Source organism: Quercus suber, unplaced genomic scaffold, assembly GCF_002906115.3.
Source record: "Quercus suber isolate HL8 unplaced genomic scaffold, Cork oak 2.0 scaffold_242, whole genome shotgun sequence".
Taxonomy (NCBI): Eukaryota; Viridiplantae; Streptophyta; class Magnoliopsida; order Fagales; family Fagaceae; genus Quercus; species Quercus suber.
In genome coordinates, this window is record NW_027069699.1 from 505,055 (window position 1) to 524,612 (window position 19,558).

At 32.0% G+C, this 19,558-nt stretch overlaps 1 protein-coding gene and 2 long non-coding RNA genes across 3 annotated transcripts; 2 read left to right on the forward strand and 1 right to left on the reverse strand.

The window, feature by feature from the left end:
- Window positions 1-1,288: 1,288 nt before the first annotated feature.
- Window positions 1,289-4,490, forward strand: LOC112020899 (uncharacterized). Its single transcript, XR_002883827.2, has 3 exons — window positions 1,289-1,831; window positions 2,981-3,042; window positions 4,283-4,490. It is a non-coding gene; the product is annotated as an uncharacterized LOC112020899 (long non-coding RNA).
- A 128-nt stretch (window positions 4,491-4,618) lies between these two features.
- Window positions 4,619-18,147, reverse strand: LOC136070560 (toll/interleukin-1 receptor-like protein). The gene is made up of 2 exons (XM_065780652.1): window positions 17,337-18,147; window positions 4,619-4,862 (listed from the first exon to the last, which is right to left on the reverse strand). Exons 1-2 carry the CDS (start codon window positions 17,855-17,857, stop codon window positions 4,619-4,621), a joined length of 765 nt encoding a protein of 254 aa, XP_065636724.1. The 5' UTR covers window positions 17,858-18,147.
- Window positions 9,831-12,074, forward strand: LOC136070554 (uncharacterized). The gene is made up of 2 exons (XR_010631787.1): window positions 9,831-11,177; window positions 11,694-12,074. It is a non-coding gene; the product is annotated as an uncharacterized LOC136070554 (long non-coding RNA).
- Window positions 18,148-19,558: the final 1,411 nt, after the last annotated feature.

Consider the following 19,558-nt stretch of genomic DNA (forward strand, 5'->3'; position numbering starts at 1 on the left):
ATTACTATTTTAATCCACTTTCTTATTATAATTAATATAAGAGTATTAATCAGCATATTATTTTATAATATCTTTGAATAAGAATTGTAAAGATCATAAATAATTGAATGGTTAATTTTATTATGTATATATATATTAAGAATGGACAAAGCTATATTAAATCATTAAGTTATGAGATATATATATATATATATAGTTGTTGGACTATATTAAGTGGCTAAGTTATGATATATATATATATATATATAATGATTTTAGTATAATAAAATATCACTTGTGATGATATTATTTGATGAAGTTTATTTTGGAAAAAAAAAAAAAAAGTTGTCAAAGTGAATTTGATAAGTTTTTGGTTATTGATAATGTATAACGTTATATCTCATTTTTTTTAATAAAGGAGAGATATATGCTAAATGGATGCTTTCTAAGAAATGGATGCTTTCTAAGAAATTCTTTGAGTTTGTGGAATTGATCTTATTTGATTGATTTATTCTATTGTATCTCTTGAAATTTATTGTGTTGCCCAAGTTACCAAAAATTTTGACAAGTGAATGATTTTTGTATCCGTTTGTCACAATTAAGATATTTTCTTATTAAATCCACTGATTATATTGATATTATAAGTATTGGTATTATAAATTTTGATTAGTGCACGAAAGAATTTCTTAATTGTATTTTTTTGATTGAATGTATATATTATGTGACGTACTCTTTAGTGCTTGTCTGCATGTGTATCTAGTGCTGTATCTTTTAACTGGGCATGAAAATTGTTGAAAGCATGTATCATAATTTAAGGAAATTTTATAACGAGATAAAGAGTTGTAATGTATGTAGATGACTTGATATGTGATTCTACTATGTTTTGTGATTTTCTCAACTTATCATTTCACATTGTCGTAGTACAAAGATATTTACGATTATAATTTTCGAGGACGAAAATTTTTAAGGAGGGAAGGATGTAACACCCCGGCCCAATTTTATAATTAAACTATATGTTTAAGTGGTTAATTACTATTTTAATCCACTTTCTTATTATAATTAATATAAGAGTATTAATCAGCATATTATTTTATAATATCTTTGAATAAGAATTGTAAAGATCATAAATAATTGAATGGTTAATTTTATTATGTATATATATATTAAGAATGGACAAAGCTATATTAAATCATTAAGTTATGAGATATATATATATATATATAGTTGTTGGACTATATTAAGTGGCTAAGTTATGATATATATATATATATATATTTAGTATGATGCATGGTTGGTGTTGTAAATAGGCATATGATGCATGAGTTGTGATAGTAGAAATTCCACTCACTTGCAACCAATGAGAATTCAACACATGTAAAGCCAAAGTTTCATGCATCTTGACAAGCCAAAGACCAAGACTTGGTGGCCATGCAATCACCAAGTTCCACCTCATTTTTCCTTGACTTTTCAATGTAATTAGAACATGCAAGAAACTCACTTCCTCTCATTTCCCACGGGTCACACAAATCTGAAGTTTCACCTCACTTTTCTCTCTTTTCTCTTAAGGAAAGTGCTAGGAAGCTTCCTTGAGTCTTCTCTCAAGTCCACGGGTTCACACACTCAAAAGGAAGACAAAAGTCTTCTCCCTTATCTTATTTTCTTTGGCTGCCCCAGAGGTCCAGCAGCTCCTTATCTTCTTTCTCCCTTCCTTTTTCTTTGTTCTTGGTTTTTCTTCTCTCTTTGCTCTTGCACGGCAGCATCTCTCCCTCACTCTCACGCCAAAAATCATAGATATCTCTCTAAGAAGAAATTAAGAGCCTAAACACTAGGGTTTCATCTTCAAAGTGCGTGGGTAAGTAAATTAAACCTCATATGTTTTTGTGTGTTTTGATAGTATAATTGTTTTGTTTATTTTCCTTCTTTGTTCTCTGTTCTGATTTTAGAAGATGAACTTATGATTCTGTTTTAGTGACTTGAAAGTTTGATGATATTTGGTCTATTGGATGATTATTTAGGTATTTTAATATGTTTATTATAGGAATAAAATACCTAAGTGATATGAAGGCCAATTTCTATTTGTTGATGATTTTAGAAAGAATATGTACTGAAGCTGTCTCTGTGACAGATTTGAGGTTTACAACAAGAAAATTCTGTATTAAATCATATTTTGTGAATTAGGATGCTACGAATAGTTTGTATGAACCCTAAGACACGTATGGTTGTTGTGGAAGTGGTTTCACAACATTTGGATGAATAGAAAAATAATTATTTACTTTATAATTTGCATGATTTTCTGCCAGGACAGAATTGAACACGTTGGCTTGTATAATTTTTAATAAATCATAATTTTATTCTTTGACTATGAAATTTTTATGGTATATACTGGACATACAGAGGAATTGCTCTGTAAAATTTCATGAGGTTTGGATGTGAATTGGTTGCCCATTTGTATTTTATAAGTAAAGAATAAGTTGCTGGAATGAAACAGTGAACAGCAAGGGACATGCCTAACTTTGAGGATTTAATTCTAGAGTTAGGGTAAATGATTTGAGCTATAATTTATTTTGCTCATCATATGATATGTCTAGATCATAGAGTGATTTTTGTATAACTTGGTTCAAGGTTTTAGTACTCAAAGAAGGGGTTCTAAACCATTCAACGGTTGTATTATAAAGCTGTTTTACTGAACATGCTGTATGTTTCCTTAAGTGTGTTTATGGTTACATGACAATGCTTAAAAGAGTTTATGTTTATGCATGCATTGTTGCCCTAAGCTCAAAGCACCTTTTGAAATGAAGTTGGCTGTTATGAGAGTAATGTGAGAATGTTGGTTTCTCTATGGTTGGTGCATAATGATGTTTGATGAATGTATTTTTGTTTGTGGGAACCTCTTTGAGGTGGAATTAGGATTTCCTTAATTTTAAGAGATAGGCTTTGAGATGAATATGTAAGTTTATGATAAGGAAATTATGGATGGTAATAAGTTTTGATTTCGGTTTAGGTGTTACCAGCCACCAGGTCTAAGCTCCTTCGACTTTAGGCTCCCGGTTCCTCTGCTTTCAGGTAAGGGATAAGTTATATGAGCATTTGGTAAGTCATGAGGTTATTTTAGAGTAAATTATGCATTAAAATGTTTTTGATTAGAGATATGGCATGTAAGCATTATTTAGACAAAGATATGTTCATGGGCTTTCGAAACCCTATACGTATGATTTAAGCATATTGATGCTATGACTAATTCCATGAACATGATGTTTAAAGAAAAGAATGGAAATGCTATTGTTATGAAATGTTATACAAAATAAGAAATTTCAGTATGATGTAATGTATGAAATGTTTTTGGGTTATGTCCTCTGGTGATCTGAACTCGGTCAGTAGGGGTTAATTACTGGCTTTCCATGGAAAAATGTTATATGTTTGGCCATTTAAAGTAGAGGAAATGGGGCTGCCCGTAACTCTAGGCCATTTAAAGTAGAGGAAATGGGGTTGCCCGTAACTCTAAGGCCTTCTCCCCAATGTGTACGGACGGCGGGGAGGAACAAAACCTGGAGGGGATGTGCCATCAGGCCTCCCAAAGGGGACAATATCATACACACGAGGGCACCCAAATGTGATGAGGCCTTCTCTGTACAGATTTATCAGATATGGACTAACCAATGTGTATTTATGAACAGCTATATTATGATATCAATCATGAGAGAATAATTATGTTTAAATGCATTATGAAAAGTTAAAAGCTCTCATGAAAAGAAGAAGTTTATGATGAAAAGAAAGCTGTTCATTAAAGGTAAAAGTTCCTGAAGTTCTGTTGTGCTATAAAGATAAAGTTTCTAATAAAAGTACAAGTTTATGTTAAGAAGTTATCAGATATCTGTTTTTCCTTATGAAACGTTAAGTTTTATGATTATGAAAGTTATAATATTTTATAAGAAGAAGTTTACGAAGGAAAGTTTTATTATTATTTAAGATGCTTCCAGTTTAAGACAAAGTTACCGATTATCTGATTTAAGTTAAAATGATTATTTTGTAATGAAAATATGTATGGTGACTTTGTAAGAAATGAAAGAAATTCAATCCGAAAGGTTTTGGTAATATTATTCTGATAAGAAAAGGAGAACGATTATTTACCTATGAAAAGCATACAAGCTATTATTATAAATAGCATAAAATACTATGCGTGAAATGATGTTCTCCTATTCGAACGTTGATAAAGTGAAATGAATTGATTTACATGCATCCTTATTAAATTCTCATATATCTTACCTTTACTGAGCTGTGTAGCTCACCCCTTCCACTCTTTCAGTTAGCAGGTTTTTAATTGGAGCAGAGGGAGCCTTAGTCAAGTTTTGGAAGGAGCTGGTTTTAGTTTATATGTATAGATCCTAAAGTAGTATTTGATGTTTAGTTTTGTAGTATTGTGAATTTTAGGATCTAATGAAAGTTGTACCTTAAGGTATTAAAAGATGTATTATGTGAAAGTATGAAATTTGAAAAACTGGAGGATTACATTATATTTTGAGTACAGTGTAGATGCTCTGAATGTCAAGTGAAAATTTATATCATTTAAGTAGAGAAACAAGAATGAAAATTAAAGGGGGAAGCTTTTGTTAAAAGCTTTTCTGAAAGTTTTTTTTAAAAGTTAATTGGTTCTTGTTAATATCAGGTTTAGACTTGAATTAGCATGCCTGGTCATGGTCACAAATCCGGAAATCGGGTTTGGGGCGTGACAGCGAACATCACCCAATTCTTCACTTAAGTATGAATCTAATATTTCCTCCACACAAGAGTCCATTCCAACAAGGTCCTCAGAAGCACATGGGAGTTTGTGATACAACTCACTAAATATCCTTGCAATGATTTTTTGGATAACTATTGATTCATGCCTGCAAAGAAAATAGCAAAACAATAATTTTGATGACATAAAGCTAGCCACATGTAGAGATAAAACATTCATCATAAACATAATCTTAGAAATTCATTACTATGTATTATGGGGGGAAATTTTAGAGCTATTAAGGGCCAAATTTGTTGCAAAGTTGTAAAGTATATACTTTGTATGACTCGAATCTAGTCCTACTAGGATTAGAATAGGGTTAGTCAAGGTTATTCTACAAATAGTTAAATACTCTCCTCTCAGGTGGCCTAGTAAAAAAAAGTAAGTCATAATAAATAAATTCTTAAAAAGAAAAAAAAAGAGTTGACCATAAATAGCATTATTTCAAAGAAATTCATATCAATCATTTAAATCCCATCCAACAAGATTAGCAACTTTTATTAGAGTAGCTTTCCACATTTGTACATTTTCTATGTTATCCTTGAAACTCTCTTCATGTTTAGCAAAGGCTTCTCCAAAAGCCCCCCTAAGATTTCACACATCACTAGGATCTACATAGTAAAAAACAGGTAGAACTACCAATCCTGTCTTTTCGATGCACTCAACAATCTTTGTTAGTTAAATCAAGCACTACTTTGAAGAGGCATAGTCTCTTGATAGAAAAACGATAGCAAACCTTGATTCTTCTATTGCTTCAAGAGCTTTGAGGCAATAGATGTTCTCTGCTTGAGTTTTTCATTGTCCCTAAAAGTGGAAATGCCTTTTTGTTTCAAACCAGTATATGGATGGTTTGTAAATTTTTTGTAGGTGTCTTCACCTCTAAAACTGAAAAATACATCGTATTTCCATCTCTTGAAGAAGAAGAAGAGATGCAATCTAATTTTATAAATGCCCTTCTAATTGCCCTATAATTTAATTTTAGGCATCCTTAGATTATAAATGCAATCTAATTTTATACCAATCATCCTTACAATTATGCTCTACTATTGCATCAATTATTTTTATATTTAAATACGTGAAAATATAGATAGATTGCATTCAAATTTATTTAATGTTTTAGTGTGTGAAGTCCGTTACTTTTTAGGTATATATACACACACACACACGCGAGAGAGAGAGAGAGAGAGAGAGAGAGAGAGAGAGAGAGATGCCCCGCTCTATTTTAGACCTTAACCTAAACTATATATTTTTTTAGAATACTGAGTATTTTAATACACATACACACGAGAAGGGGGAGGAAGGTCTTAAAAAAATTGACAGTAGTATATATCTAAAAATGCATAACTCTTGTATACAATTAACCTAAACTAGGTGACACTAATGTAAGAGTAATTAGGATACATGATTAATGGTTATTATATATACACACACACAAAAGCAAAGTAACTAGTTAATCATAAGTTTTTTTTTTTTTTTTTTTAATATGTATTTAATCATAAGTTAGAGTAACTTAAAAGCTAAGTCCATAAATAAAATGTTAGGTCTTTAATTTAATTTCATGTGGGTAATTTAGTAATTTCACTTGGACACCTCTCTAACCAATCAAATGAAGACATATTTAACACCAACATATCATGCATGGTGACACATTTAAAGTCAGCCACATGGCCGGCCATGCAAAGGCCTAAGAGCATTCTAATATCTACAAATGAGCAACAAACATAGATGGAAGAAACACACTCTCCAAGCTCTCTCTATGCTCTCTCCCTCCTCACCTCACGGTTCCAGAAGCTCTAAAGGTGGCAAATATCATTTCTTCTTAAAGTTCTCCTCAAAGACTCAGACTAGAGTAATTCTTCTACATTTCTCTCAAAGAACCGACCATAGGGTAAGGGGAAAAATCCAAGTTTTTCACTCAATAATCCATGTAAACTTAGTATAATGGTTAGCTTGATGTGTGGGAAATCTCTTTTAGAAACTAATTTTCAATTGGATATTGTTGCAAATTAAAGTAGTTATGAGAACCTACATGAGGGTAGAAAGTTTTAAAGGGGGGAGGGGGGGAAGTGGTGTTAGTTGCCAAGTTTTTGAAACTATTTTGTAATGAGTCTTTGGTGACAAAACTCGAGCTTTTAAGACTCGAGTTCTAGTGCTGGCATACAGCTAACGTGAAACAATTTTTTCATGTGGATCTCGAGTTCCAGTGCTAGCAGACTAGTTTGAGAGACTTGAGTTCTATAGAATGAGATCTGAATAAGAAGGAGGAGGAGGAGGAGGAGGAGGAGAAAGAAAAAGAAGTCGACCCAAAGAAAGAGGAGAAGACCTAAAGAAGAAGTAAACTTGAAGAAGAAGGGAAGAAAGAAGATGACCTGAAGAAGAATAAGAAGTAGAAGAAAACATATATGGAGAACGGTAGCAACTCAAGTCTTAGAGACTTAAGTTTCATGTGAATTTTTTCTTCCACATCAGATTACCACCACATGCAACTCAAGTTTTAGAGAGTTGAGTTTCATATTGAACTTGAGTTTTAGAGCCTCAAGATGTTAATTTATTAAATAGTTTTGTAAACTTAACAACTAACTAAATGTTCCGAAAATAATGCTAAATGCCAAAGAAATCCAAATTATAGTTAGTAATTAATGCAGTGTTGATGATTAAATTTTAATTCTATGCCATAATGATTAAAATGCTTAATTGGCTGCCTATTAATATATTTTAACATGTCTAGTACAAGTATAAAAATTCCCACATTAAAATAAGACCATTTGCAAAATGATATTGTGCGTAAATATGTTAAAACTATCGCTGTGACAAATTCTGTGTTTACTACTATATGAAAAAGTTGGATTAAATCCAATTTTGTGAATTTTGATGCTAGAGGTAGTTCCTATTGAAAGCTAATATACATATGGTTGTAATGGAATTGGTCTCATAACAATTGGATGACTATAAAAATAACAGTGCAACTTCTTGTTGGGGAAAAATCCTAATCCCCTCAATGTCTATATGTGAATTAAAATATATAACTACCAAGCAATAACAATATTATGAAAAAAAAAAGAATTCAGCAAGCACTACATAAACACATTCACAAAAGAACACCAATTTTTAAGTGGAAAACCCTCCGGGGTAAAGGGAAAAACCACGAGGTAGCTCCGAAAAATATCCACTATAAAATAAAGATTACAACTATGCGATTACAACTATCAAGTTTATGCTAAACTTGAGTCCACGATAAATTGGATATGCAACAAATAAATCTCGAGTAAATACAATCTCACCACAAAGCCAGTAGCAAAATTTTCCATTGAATACTCTAGCTCTCCATAGTTGTAGCACTCAAAAACTCCATGAGAACTCTACCAATTTATTTTCCTTGTGTGTAACTTGAGCAAAAAAAATGTCTCATTTTTCTTTTTCACTCTCTCACACTCACTGTGTTCCTCTCTATTTCTTCATTCGGACTGCACCACTCAAGCCGAAGTGCTCCCTTTCTCTGTGTCTTGTTCTCTCTGAAACTCACACACAAAATGGCCGAATGTGGCTCTCATGCTTCAGCTCTCCTCACTAGGCCAAATGGCCTCGGTTTTCTTTCTTTTCTCCTTTTTCAGTTTCAGCATGTCCCACACGCCTAAGTCACTGCCCAAAGAATGACATGCTGACTTTGGAAGCTTGAGGAAGCAAGCTAGCTCATTAAATGAGCTTTGACCCAAGCATGTGGGCGGGACCCACACGGTGCTTGCACCCAACATTTCTAAGTTGACTGCAACTCTGTTAGGGCATATTCAAGTATGCTGGCTTGTATGATTTTTGGTAAATCATGGCTATATGCCTTTGCTCTGAAAATTTTATGAGATGTACCAGAATTCTATAGGAGTCACTTTGTAAATGTCATGAAAACTAGATGTGATTTGATAGCCCATTGAAATCTTGTAACTGAAGTATATGCTGCTGGAATAAGTAGTCAACAGGAAATGTACACCTAACTTTGAGGATTTATTCCTAAAGTTATGGTTTGGGGTAATTATAGGGACTCCTAGGAACTTAGTTAGGATAAAGAATGAGAAGGAATGGAAATCTATGGGAGTTGAAGCTAAGTTGTGAAATGAATAACCTTCATAGGCCAGAATGGGATACTAAGTAATGGAATATCCATCCTTTGATCTAGGGACAGGCCAAGACCGGTAGGTGACTCCGCTGTAAGCTTTGAGACTTCAAAGTATCTGCTCCAAGGTAAGCGAATGTGCCATGAGGGTTTGGTAGCCCATGTTTTCCTAAGGGTATTTATTATGTAATAAATGCTTTTGTTTAAACACGTTTTGTAATTGTGTTTACTAATGAGAAATATGCATGCTTTAGTGAAGTTACTCTAAGGTTGTATGTTAATACATGAGAATAGAAACAAATGTGTTTAATACAAAGCTTTTCGTGTTTATGCTTATGTTTCAATGAAATTATACCTATTTTATGAAAAACTACACAAACTGTTATATAGTGAGTCATGAAAGGTAAATCATGTGTATGTGAAAGATGTTCTAAACCTTCTTTTGAGAGTAGAGAATTTTCAAGAAATGAGAATTATGGAAAGCATGGAAACTAAAGAGTTCTAAGAAGAGAATGTTTTAGAAAGCAAATGAATTTCAAATAGAAAGATGGATCCAGTCATTGTAACATTGTACTCGGCATATAGGTCAAGGGGTACATGATATAGAAAAAAAATGTATCTAGATGTTTGTACCGGGGAGTACTTGACATAGAGTCGTATGAGAATTGTGCCCCGGATGTTTGTACTTGGGGAGTAACTGGCACAGAGTTAGATGAACCATACCTATAGATTGTAACGCCCCAAATATATATATATATATATATATAAAATTTTTTTTTTCCTTTGAAGCAATTTTTTGGATGAGAATAATATCTAAATTGGAGTTTATTTTTAATCAGTATGGTTAACTATTTTATGGAGAAGTTTTGAATATTTGGGCATGTGACGGTATTTAGTTAATTTTGGAATGGCCAATTTAAATATGAGTGAAACTTTAAGGGTAAAATTGTGAACTTGATCCCAAATATTTTGGAACAACCCCCTCTTATCACCATACGTATACACCGCTTCTCCCTCTAGCTCTCTATTTTCGTATCTCACTCACCCACCGAAGCCCACACACACTCCCTCTATTTCTCTCACTCCCTCACCGGTAAACCAGCCATCCACCACCATTTCCAGCGGGTTTCACCGGAGAATCCCATTAGAAACCACATATCAATATGCTCCATTGTCTCAAACTTTAAAGGAAAAACTCTTAACTGTTTTGGTAGCTTTTCAAGTTGTTGTAAGATTTCTTTCTAATCTAAGCTGCATGAGTGATATACATGTGATTGAGTACATGGATTTTTGATTTGGTGGACTTATTTGTTAAGTGGTTTAGAGTTTTTATAAGTGGTGATCATTTGGGGTCTCTCCATGGTTAAAAATTTGGGTTCCCGGGGCAATCGTATGGGTTGATTTTGTGGAATTTTGGGGTTGATTCCTTTGGAAGTGCGTTTCTTTGCATTTTAAATGACTTTGGCAAATGTGGGTGTGAGTGAAGTGATAACTATGAATTTATGAGAGTGAAGTGTGAGCATGTGCTTTTTGCATTCCAAGTGTTTGATAAGTTGTTTATATGAGATTTTGGGTTTGATTCCTTGTTTTTAATATGCTTTAAATCTTGTGGTTTTAATGTGAGTAAATTTTCAAATAATTTGGGCTAGTCTAAAAACTATAGCAATTTTCTAAAGCTGTCAGGGGCAGACTTGAGTCGGCCGTAATACATGATTTTTAATAAATTATGGAAAAATCATTTTGGGCTGAATTTTCTGTGGTACATTGTATACATATGGGGGAATGCTCCCTTAAAGTTTCGAATCAATTGGATAACTTTTCATTGACCAAACAATTTTTACAAAATGGCTGCCCTGCTATGTACTAAATCTGAAAGTGAGACTAAAATGTTGAGAAATTGTGGAACTAATCCCAAATTTCGGTTGATCTTATCTTGGCTTAAATATATTATTTAGTACCCAAAGAGATTCATGAGTATGCTATATTATCTTACGATGCACATTATTGCTGTAGTGAATTTAAAATGTTTTGGTTGTGTCAGCACTATGAGTTTCTTGGATGCTTGTTTGGTTCTCGTCTGTGAGCTGTGAAGGGTACTTGTCTTAGGACAGGCAAGCTAGACTTTAGGGCCTTTGGTTTGATTTTATGGAATCATTTCGATTTAAGGAGATAAGTGTGATGGTACATTGTGAAAGGCCTTGTTATTGATAGGTTTGATCATTGTGTTTCTAGGTTCTGATATTCTTGGCGATAGACCTAGTGACTAGATTAGTTGATTTTGTGATGCCCGGTTGAGGTAAAATTGGTTGGTCTTCTGAGGTAAGTGGCTTCTTAATGGGATTTTTGAAAATTAAGCACATTGCATTAAAACGTTGTTTTGGGTTAAACACATTTAGGGAAATTTTTTATGGAAAGCCCTATCATATTTGATATTGCATATGGGGAAATGTATGATTTGTTAGCATGGAAAAGATAGGTATCTTTGATATAATTCTTGGGAATGGATTTTTTGGATATATTGCATTATTTGCAAGTTCCAAAGATGTTTTATCTTGACTTATGATATTTGGGAAATTGATAGAAAATGTTATTGACAAGAAATGATTTTGGAAAATTTGAGAACCTTGTGAATATATTGGGTATTTCAAAGGTTTTTATGAAACTTCTTGAAATTGAACCGTGTTTTGATTTCATGTAAACTATGAGCTCTTCATGTTTTACCCTTGGACTGTGACATATGTTTTGTAAAATGTTCATTATCATGAAACTTGCATTTTCCCCTCCCCCATTAATTATGCTACTTACGGAGCTTTAACTCATTCCACTCTCCAACAGTTTTACAGATAAATTAGCTACACTTTGGAAATGGAGCTTGTCTTATTGGTGGTGATTGAAGTTTTATGCTGAATTGGGAGATTGACATTATTATTGGTTGGTGATTTGATCTAGTTGTTTCTAAGGAAGTAGTAGTTAATTCTATTAGAGGTTGGACTCTCTTGAGGTTTGTTAGCCCAAGAATTTTGTTGGGGTTGCCTATTTTTGAGAACATTGGAGTTCTTTGTTAAATCATTTGGTGTTTGGAATATTCATGTTAATTTTGGAGGCACATGATTTGTAGTTCGTATTGTTTGTATATGTATTATGGAGCTCTAACTTATATTGTAGAGAGATCAATAGGTTTATTTATTTTATCATATGGAAGAAAAAAAAAATCCCCTACAATTTCTCTTGAAGGTTTGGTTTCGCATGCTTTGAACCCTTTTGGGTTTGGGGCGTGACATAGATGTTTATATCTAGGGAGTACTTGGCGTAGAGTCAAATGGCTAGCCATAAGGGTCAAGTAGTTTAGTTTACGAAATAATTTAGATGATTATGACTCAATACTTTTAATGATCAAGTAGTTTTACAGTTTGTTTGACACTATGACAGTTTGACTTTAGATTCATGAGTTTCACCTTTTATGTTCGGTTATGAGATTTGCACAGGCATTTTTAGTGCATGAGAGTTATGATTCTCATGAATGGTTTATGAAAAACAAGTTATATGTTCGAAGATAATGCTTTCCAAGACCTATGAGTTCATGTTATGTTTCTCAAAGGAGACTTTTAACATGCTATGAAGCTTATGATTCGTGTTTCCATAATGAAGTTGATCAAATGTTATAATTCAAAAGTTTATATCATGTTTTATGCAAATTCAATAAACCATTTTAGCATGAGCTCGGTTTGTAAGCAAGTCATATCCATGTGAAAATTATTTTGTTTATAATGCATTCCATGCATGTTATTAAATGCTCACGCCACACATCCCTTACCGAGCAAGTGGAATGCTCACCCCTTTAGCATTTTTAGTTAGCAGGTACCCTTTTGCAGCTCAGAGTAGAGACTTAGTTTTGAGGTAGTACATAAGTAAAGTTAGCTATGTGGTAGAACAAGTTTAGTTTTGTAATGTATTTCTGTTGGGCAGTTTATTGTGAGGTTGTACCAAACATTTCGGGTTGTAATGATACTTATGATGGTATTAGTCTTTCACTGTTATGCATTTTGGAGTTAATGTAAACTACGGAGATGCAACAGTATGTATGTGTTGTTATCACTTCCTATAGTTGGACTACGTTTTCCATGTTGTGAGATTAGCAAATAAAATTATAGCAATGTGTTAAAAGAAAAATAAAAAATTCATAGTCAAGTTAGTTGGTTTGAGATTAGCAACAGTATGTATGTTTGTATTAATATCATAGCATGCTGGTTCGATTAAATACATGGTTTGGATTTGGGTTGTGACAATATAGGTATCTAATTGTGAATATTCTTAATTGTATGCATGAGTTTTAAGCTAGTATAGTAAAAATAAAGGAGACAAAACATTCAAAATACAATCTTAGCTTCATGCAATAAAAAAAAAAAAAAAAAATGGAATTTGAAAACATATTTAAGAATAAACACAATCACACTCAATCAATTCTAATACCCATATATAAATCCAACCAAATTGAGAATCTATTGAGATGTTATTAGGTGTGGTAGGATGTATTGAATTTTAATAAATTTTAAGTAAAATGCTAATGTGGCAATCATTTATTGAATGGTGTAAAACATAGGTTTTACACTCCATCCTTATAGAATTTAATCTCTTTATGATGGTATTAGTCTTTCAGTGTTATGCATTTTGGTGTTAATGTAAACTACGGAGATGCAACAGTATGTATGTGATGTTATCGCTTCCTATAGTTGGACTACGCTGTCCATGTTGTGAGATTAGCAAATAAAATTAAAGCAATCTATTAAAAGAAAAAGAAAAAATTCATAGTCAAGTTAGTTGGTTTGTATTAATATCAGAATTAGGGTTGGTATTAGCATGCCAGTACGATTAAATACATGGTTTGGATTTGGGTTGTGACAATATATGTATCTAATTGTGGATATTCTTAATTGTATACATGAGTTTTAAGCTAGTATAGTATAAATAAAGGAGACAAAACATTCAAAATACAATCTTAGCTTCATGCAATAAAAAAAAAAAAAAAAATGCAATTCAAAAAGCTTAGGATATGTTTCCTAAAAATTTTTAGTTTTTGTTTTCAAGAAAACTTGTCTTTGGGAATAGAAAGAAAAAACAATTTTCTTGTATTTTCAAAATCAAAAACATGTTTGGTTAGTTAAAATGAAAAAATCTTGCGCGAGAAAAGAGAGAGATAAAAATATTGAAATTTGTTATTACTAGGATTAGAACTTTAGTGCTAACTCATTAAATGAAGCGAATTCATTAAATTAGGCTTGTGTTTTCATAGGATTTTCAAAAATAGAAATTGAAAACAACCATTTGCGTGTTTTCAATTTTATTCACAAATTAAATTTTAAAAACAATTTTTGTTTTCTATTCATTTTGGATTGCCAAACAAGTTTTCCAATCTAAAAAATAGAAAACTATTTGCGGAAACAGAAAACTAAGGGGAAAAAAAAAAGTTACCAACCATGCCCTTATAATGTAGCACTGTAATTAAGGTTTAATTTGTTTAGCAGATCATTTAATCTAAGTGAGAACCAAATGTTTCTTTATGACTAACAAAATTTAATAAGTTTTGAGTGTTCTTAATTTTATGAAATCATTTTTTTTTTTTTTATTTTCACATTTCCGGGATTTCTATGCCATACTCCTTTTTTAATTTTCTTAAATCTTCACAGTAAGAAAAAAGTTTATAACAAATAGACCAATTGATATACTCGCAGCCCCTGATGTCTTTAATATCGAAAACGTCGCCCCTCCCCAACAATTAAATTATTAAAAAAAATAAAAAATTAACTACTCCTCAATGAGAGTCATAGTCATGGTTGTGGACGATTTCAAATCATATCAATAGTCATTTAAACTGAAATTTACATTTTCAAAAAGTTTCTCATTTCTATATTCCAAAACGTAATTTGACAACAGCTCAGATTTTACAAGATTCTTGACTTTTATAATTACTTATTAAATTCTTCGTTTTAACATTACCTCAATATGTTTTTCATTTTCTATCTTCACAATTGATCTAACTCCTATTTTATTTAAATTTTAGATTTTCATGTTTATTTGTAATTTTTTGTCTACAAGATCTAAGTTTTTTTTGGAAAAAGCATTCCCCTTTTTGCCTACAAGATCTAAGTTTTTTTGGGAAAAAGCATTCCCCCTTATGTTTGGATTATTCACAATTTTCCCATTTTATCTCTAAAACCAATCAATTTTCATCTCTAGATTCGGGAAATGAACAAATACTTTCACTCTATTACTTTCTTAATTAAATTCAATGGAGTTTTTTCAAGAAGTTATTAGTTGTACATCACAAAGAAGAGAAAAAGTTGAGGAAAAAGTTAAGAATTGTAGTGTTATTTTCTTGGATTGTATTTTTAATCATTGTGACTCCATCAAATTTAAAAGTAACGGATTATGGATATTTGATTATTTTCCAAACATTAAAGAAAGAATACATTGGTTTTAAAGATAAGAGGGGGAATTGTAAACTACCCAAACATAAATAGGGAAAAATACTTTTTTCCCAATTTTTAATGATAATTCAATAATTAATTTATAAGGTAGATAGACCCCAATGAGAAGAAGGAAAAAAAAAAAAAAAAGATGCATGTATTATACCTGTTAGGTCTCTTCTGGCTAATTTTATGACAAATATTTTTGTATTTTGTTGATCTTAATTTTAATATGTTCATGTATTTTGTGGGGCTTTCATTTGTATTGGGTCGGTGAGGTAAAGTTGTCAAAGAGTTAAAATGAAAGTAAGTTGCTAAGGTATTTCACTCCTACGAACTTCGTGACAAGATGCGAACTTAGAGACAAAAGTTGAATTTGTAAAACAATTAACTAGTGTGTTTGTCCCTCTCATACAACACTTTGGAGGAGGGAACTTTAAAGAAACTGAGACAATTCTGTTTATGGACAAAGTTTAGCATCAAGAAGTTATTAGTTGTACATCACAAAGAAGAAAAAAAGTTGAGGAAAAAGTTAAGAATTGTAGAGTTATTTTATTTGATTGTATTTTTAATCATTATGACTCCGTTAGATTTAAGTAAAAAAGTAAAGGATTATGGATATTTGATTATTTTCCAAACATTAAAGAATAAATTGGTTGGGTTCAAATATAAGAGGGGGAATTGTAAATTACCCAAACATAAATAGTGGAAAATACTTGTTTCCCAATTTTTTTTTAATGGTAATTCAGTAATTGATTTATAAGGAAGATAGACCCAAATGAGGAAAAATAAATAAATAAATAAAGGAAAGAAAGATACATATATTATACCTGTTAGCTAGGTCTCTAGTTGTTGGCCAATTTCATGATAAATATTTTTGTATCTTGTTGATCTTAATTTTCATGTGTTCATGTATTTCGTGGGGTTTCATCTGTACTGGGTTGGTGCGGTGAAGTTGTCAAAGTGCTAAAATGAAAGTAAGTTGCTGAGGTATTTCACTCCTACGAACTTCATGGCAAGAAGCAAACTTAGGGACAAAAGTTGAATTTGAAAAACAATTAACTAGTGTGTTTGTCCCACTCTCGTACAACACTTCGGAAGAGCGGACTTTAAAGAATCTGAGACAGTTCTATAATTTTTTCTTTGCAATTTCAGCCTCTTAGCCTACCTATATATGATCCCATTTCCCCCGATTTTATGACTTGAATTTCTATTTGAAGAGCTAGAGAGAACCCGTAAACCCCAGAGCTTAAACCTTCATCATTCTCTCTACCTTCAGTTGGCTAATCACTTAAAACTATTGGGTTTTAAATTGTACAATAATTAGCTTAAAACTGACATCAGCTATAAAACTTGGGTCTAAAATATAAATCACTGATTTTTCAATACCAAATATATGTAGATGATCGCTCTCGGGGAAAAGAGGAAGTTGGTCACTATTGATAATACAAAAAAAAAATAATAATAAAAAAAAATAAAAAAAATAAAAAAAATCGGTTGGTAAAAATAATATGGGCATGAACGTATGAGAAATCTATGACGAAAAGAAGTATATATAGGATTAGAACCTACTTATAACAAACTTTGGAAATAACTGCTACTAAGTAGATTTCTAAACAGATTTGTCCTGTTATGATTCTTGCTACGCTTTTGAGATAAGTAAGTATTAGACATATTCAACTAAAAGGAGGCAACCGTTTGAATTGAGGCTTAATTGCTAAGTTTGTGTCTTTATTTGTATTTATTGAGTAAATACCAAATATACATATACTACCATGCTTCAAACTACCCAAAGGATCTTCAACCAGAGTCCAATTTGAGATTATAATGTCCTAATTAAGTTCATAGTATAAACACGGAAGATAAACTGAAATTTTCTCTGATTTGATTGGGCTAGAAAAAGTAAATAAAATTTTTCATGATAATCCATGGGAAAGTTAGCAAAGTTTTAGTGTAGAAAATTACGATTTTGATATTAGTATGAACAAAATTACTCTCAAAAGACAAATGTTACCTATCATGCAAATGCCATCCAGATAAATGACCCACATCTTTCAAAGCAGCTTTCCATGCTTGCATATCTTCTGTGTTAACTTTGGTATCTTCCTCATGTTTAACAAAGGCTTCAGCAAGAGTGCCTCTTTGGTTCCTTACGTCAGAGGGATCCACATGATAAAAGACAGGCAAAACTGTCAATTTGGTCTTCTCCATGCATTCAACAATTTTTGCTAGTTCAATCAAGCACCACTTTGAAAAAGCATAGTTTGTTGAGAGAACGATGATAACATACTTGGAATCTTCTATTGCTTTCAAGAGCTCTACAGAAATATACTTTCCTCGCTCAAGTTTTTCATCATCCCGGAAAGTAATAATACCCTTTTGTTTCAAAGCAGTATAAAGATGATCTGTGAAATTCATGCGGGTGTCAACACCGCAAAAACTGAGGAACACATCATATTTCCATCGAGGGCAAGAAGAAGAAGAAGATGACGAAGAAGTTGAAGAGGGGGAGGAGGAAGTTGCTTGAGTGGCCATGGAAGCAATTGGTAACTTACTAGCTTGTTAAGCGATATGTAGCAGAGAGTGTTGCAGAATTAGAGAATGGGAGCAACAGTAAGAGACTTTAAGTTTCTCTAGCAAGGCTTTGGTTGGTGATATATGCAATCATTTCCCTGCTTTGCACGTCCTGAAAAAGTAGTCAAAGCGAGTGAACTTCCAGGTGACCAACTATGAAATTTCCCACTTGCTTTTGTTTTGTCTATCAAGTTGGCCATTTTCACAGCATAAAAAGTCTGGCTTTTTCGTTTTGTTCTGACCGTGCCGGACAAGTGAAGTTAGTGACAATTTACATTTGTCATTGTTTTTTGGACTTTCAAACCCAACTAAATTTGCTGTTTTTTTCACCTCGGCTCCACGACCTTTTGTTTCTTCTTTATTTTAATTTTACTATCAAACCAGCAACTTTTGAAGCTATTTTCACGTGGGTCCATTTGTGCAGACTTCCATGTGCTTGCACAGAAAAATACCTGGAAACTATCCAAAATAAAAGAAAAAGAAAACACTTAAACATATGGAGGAACACAAGGGCCACTTTCAAAATTGCACTCACTCAAAATATCACAATTTATCAAAATGGTCTACCGTGAGTCATGAAAAAAAGGGCGATAAGTTGACGTAAAAAATGGTGATCAATTAAGTTTCTTCCTTATCAACCACTTAAACATATTGTAAAATTGAGTATAAAATTGAATTTTTACTTATATTTATTTGAACGGATTACTTGTCAATACCAGTCACTCTCTAGGCTATTTTTGCTAAATTATACTCTTTAAAAAAAATAATAATAAAGGACAAAATTTATTTGTAGCTAATGGCTACAACTCCTATTGAAAAAATTAGCATATTTATATATTTTGAAAGTCTATCTGCTGGAGTGCTTGTTCTTTATGTTCTTAACATGTATATTAAATTTCTCGTTAATCAGATATTATTTACTATTCGATCTATAAATTTATTTTTAATGCATAATTTTACATTACAAAAACTTAAAATTTAAATATTTGATTGATGATATAGCTATTAATTTTTAATCTTTTGAAAATTTTACAAATATGAAAGATAAAAAAATGTTATCCAACAGCATATTAATCAAAATTTACATCTAATAAAAAAAATAATTAGTAAAGTTAGTGCCTTTGGCAAACTTTGTCCTAAAATAAAAGGAAATTGCTAGCAAGATAAAACTATAAAGATAAAATGATATATGCACTTCTCTATTATTCAAGTGGCCATCCACTCTATAGCTACAATTTCTTCAATACAATAATACAGTAATGCTATTATGCCAATAAGTGAGGTGATCTTAGTAAGATAATACCTCAGTCATAGAAAAGAAAACAAATTGGATTATAGTAAATAGAATTTTACTTATTCATTGACATAGTATTTCTATATATCTTCTTATGCTTCACTGTTTTTTCCTTTTTCTTTCTTCGTCTTCTTCTTCTTTTGTTTTCTTTGACTATCAGACCCAATTTTAGCGGCTTTTTCCCCACGCAAGCTCCATTTGTGCAGGCCTCTGTATGCTTAGGAAAATACTTGGAAGCTATCCAAAACTCCCCTCCCAAAAAAAAAGAAAAGAAAAATGAAAACACGTAGAAGTGGAGGGCACGTCCATACGATTTTTTCTTTTCTAGAAAAAAAAAATGTATGACAGTATGAGGAACCTCATCCTCA

What these genes read in the sequence shown, in the direction of transcription:
- LOC136070560 (XM_065780652.1), bottom strand. Translation starts at nt 17,857, where the DNA reads ATGGCCACTCAAGCAACTTCCTCCTCCCCCTCTTCAACTTCTTCGTCA. An exon ending in GGATGGCATTTGCATGATAG is followed by an intron (nt 4,863 to 17,336) that starts GTAACATTTGTC and finishes TTTTCTTTGCAG; the next exon opens with GCATGAATCAATAGTTATCC.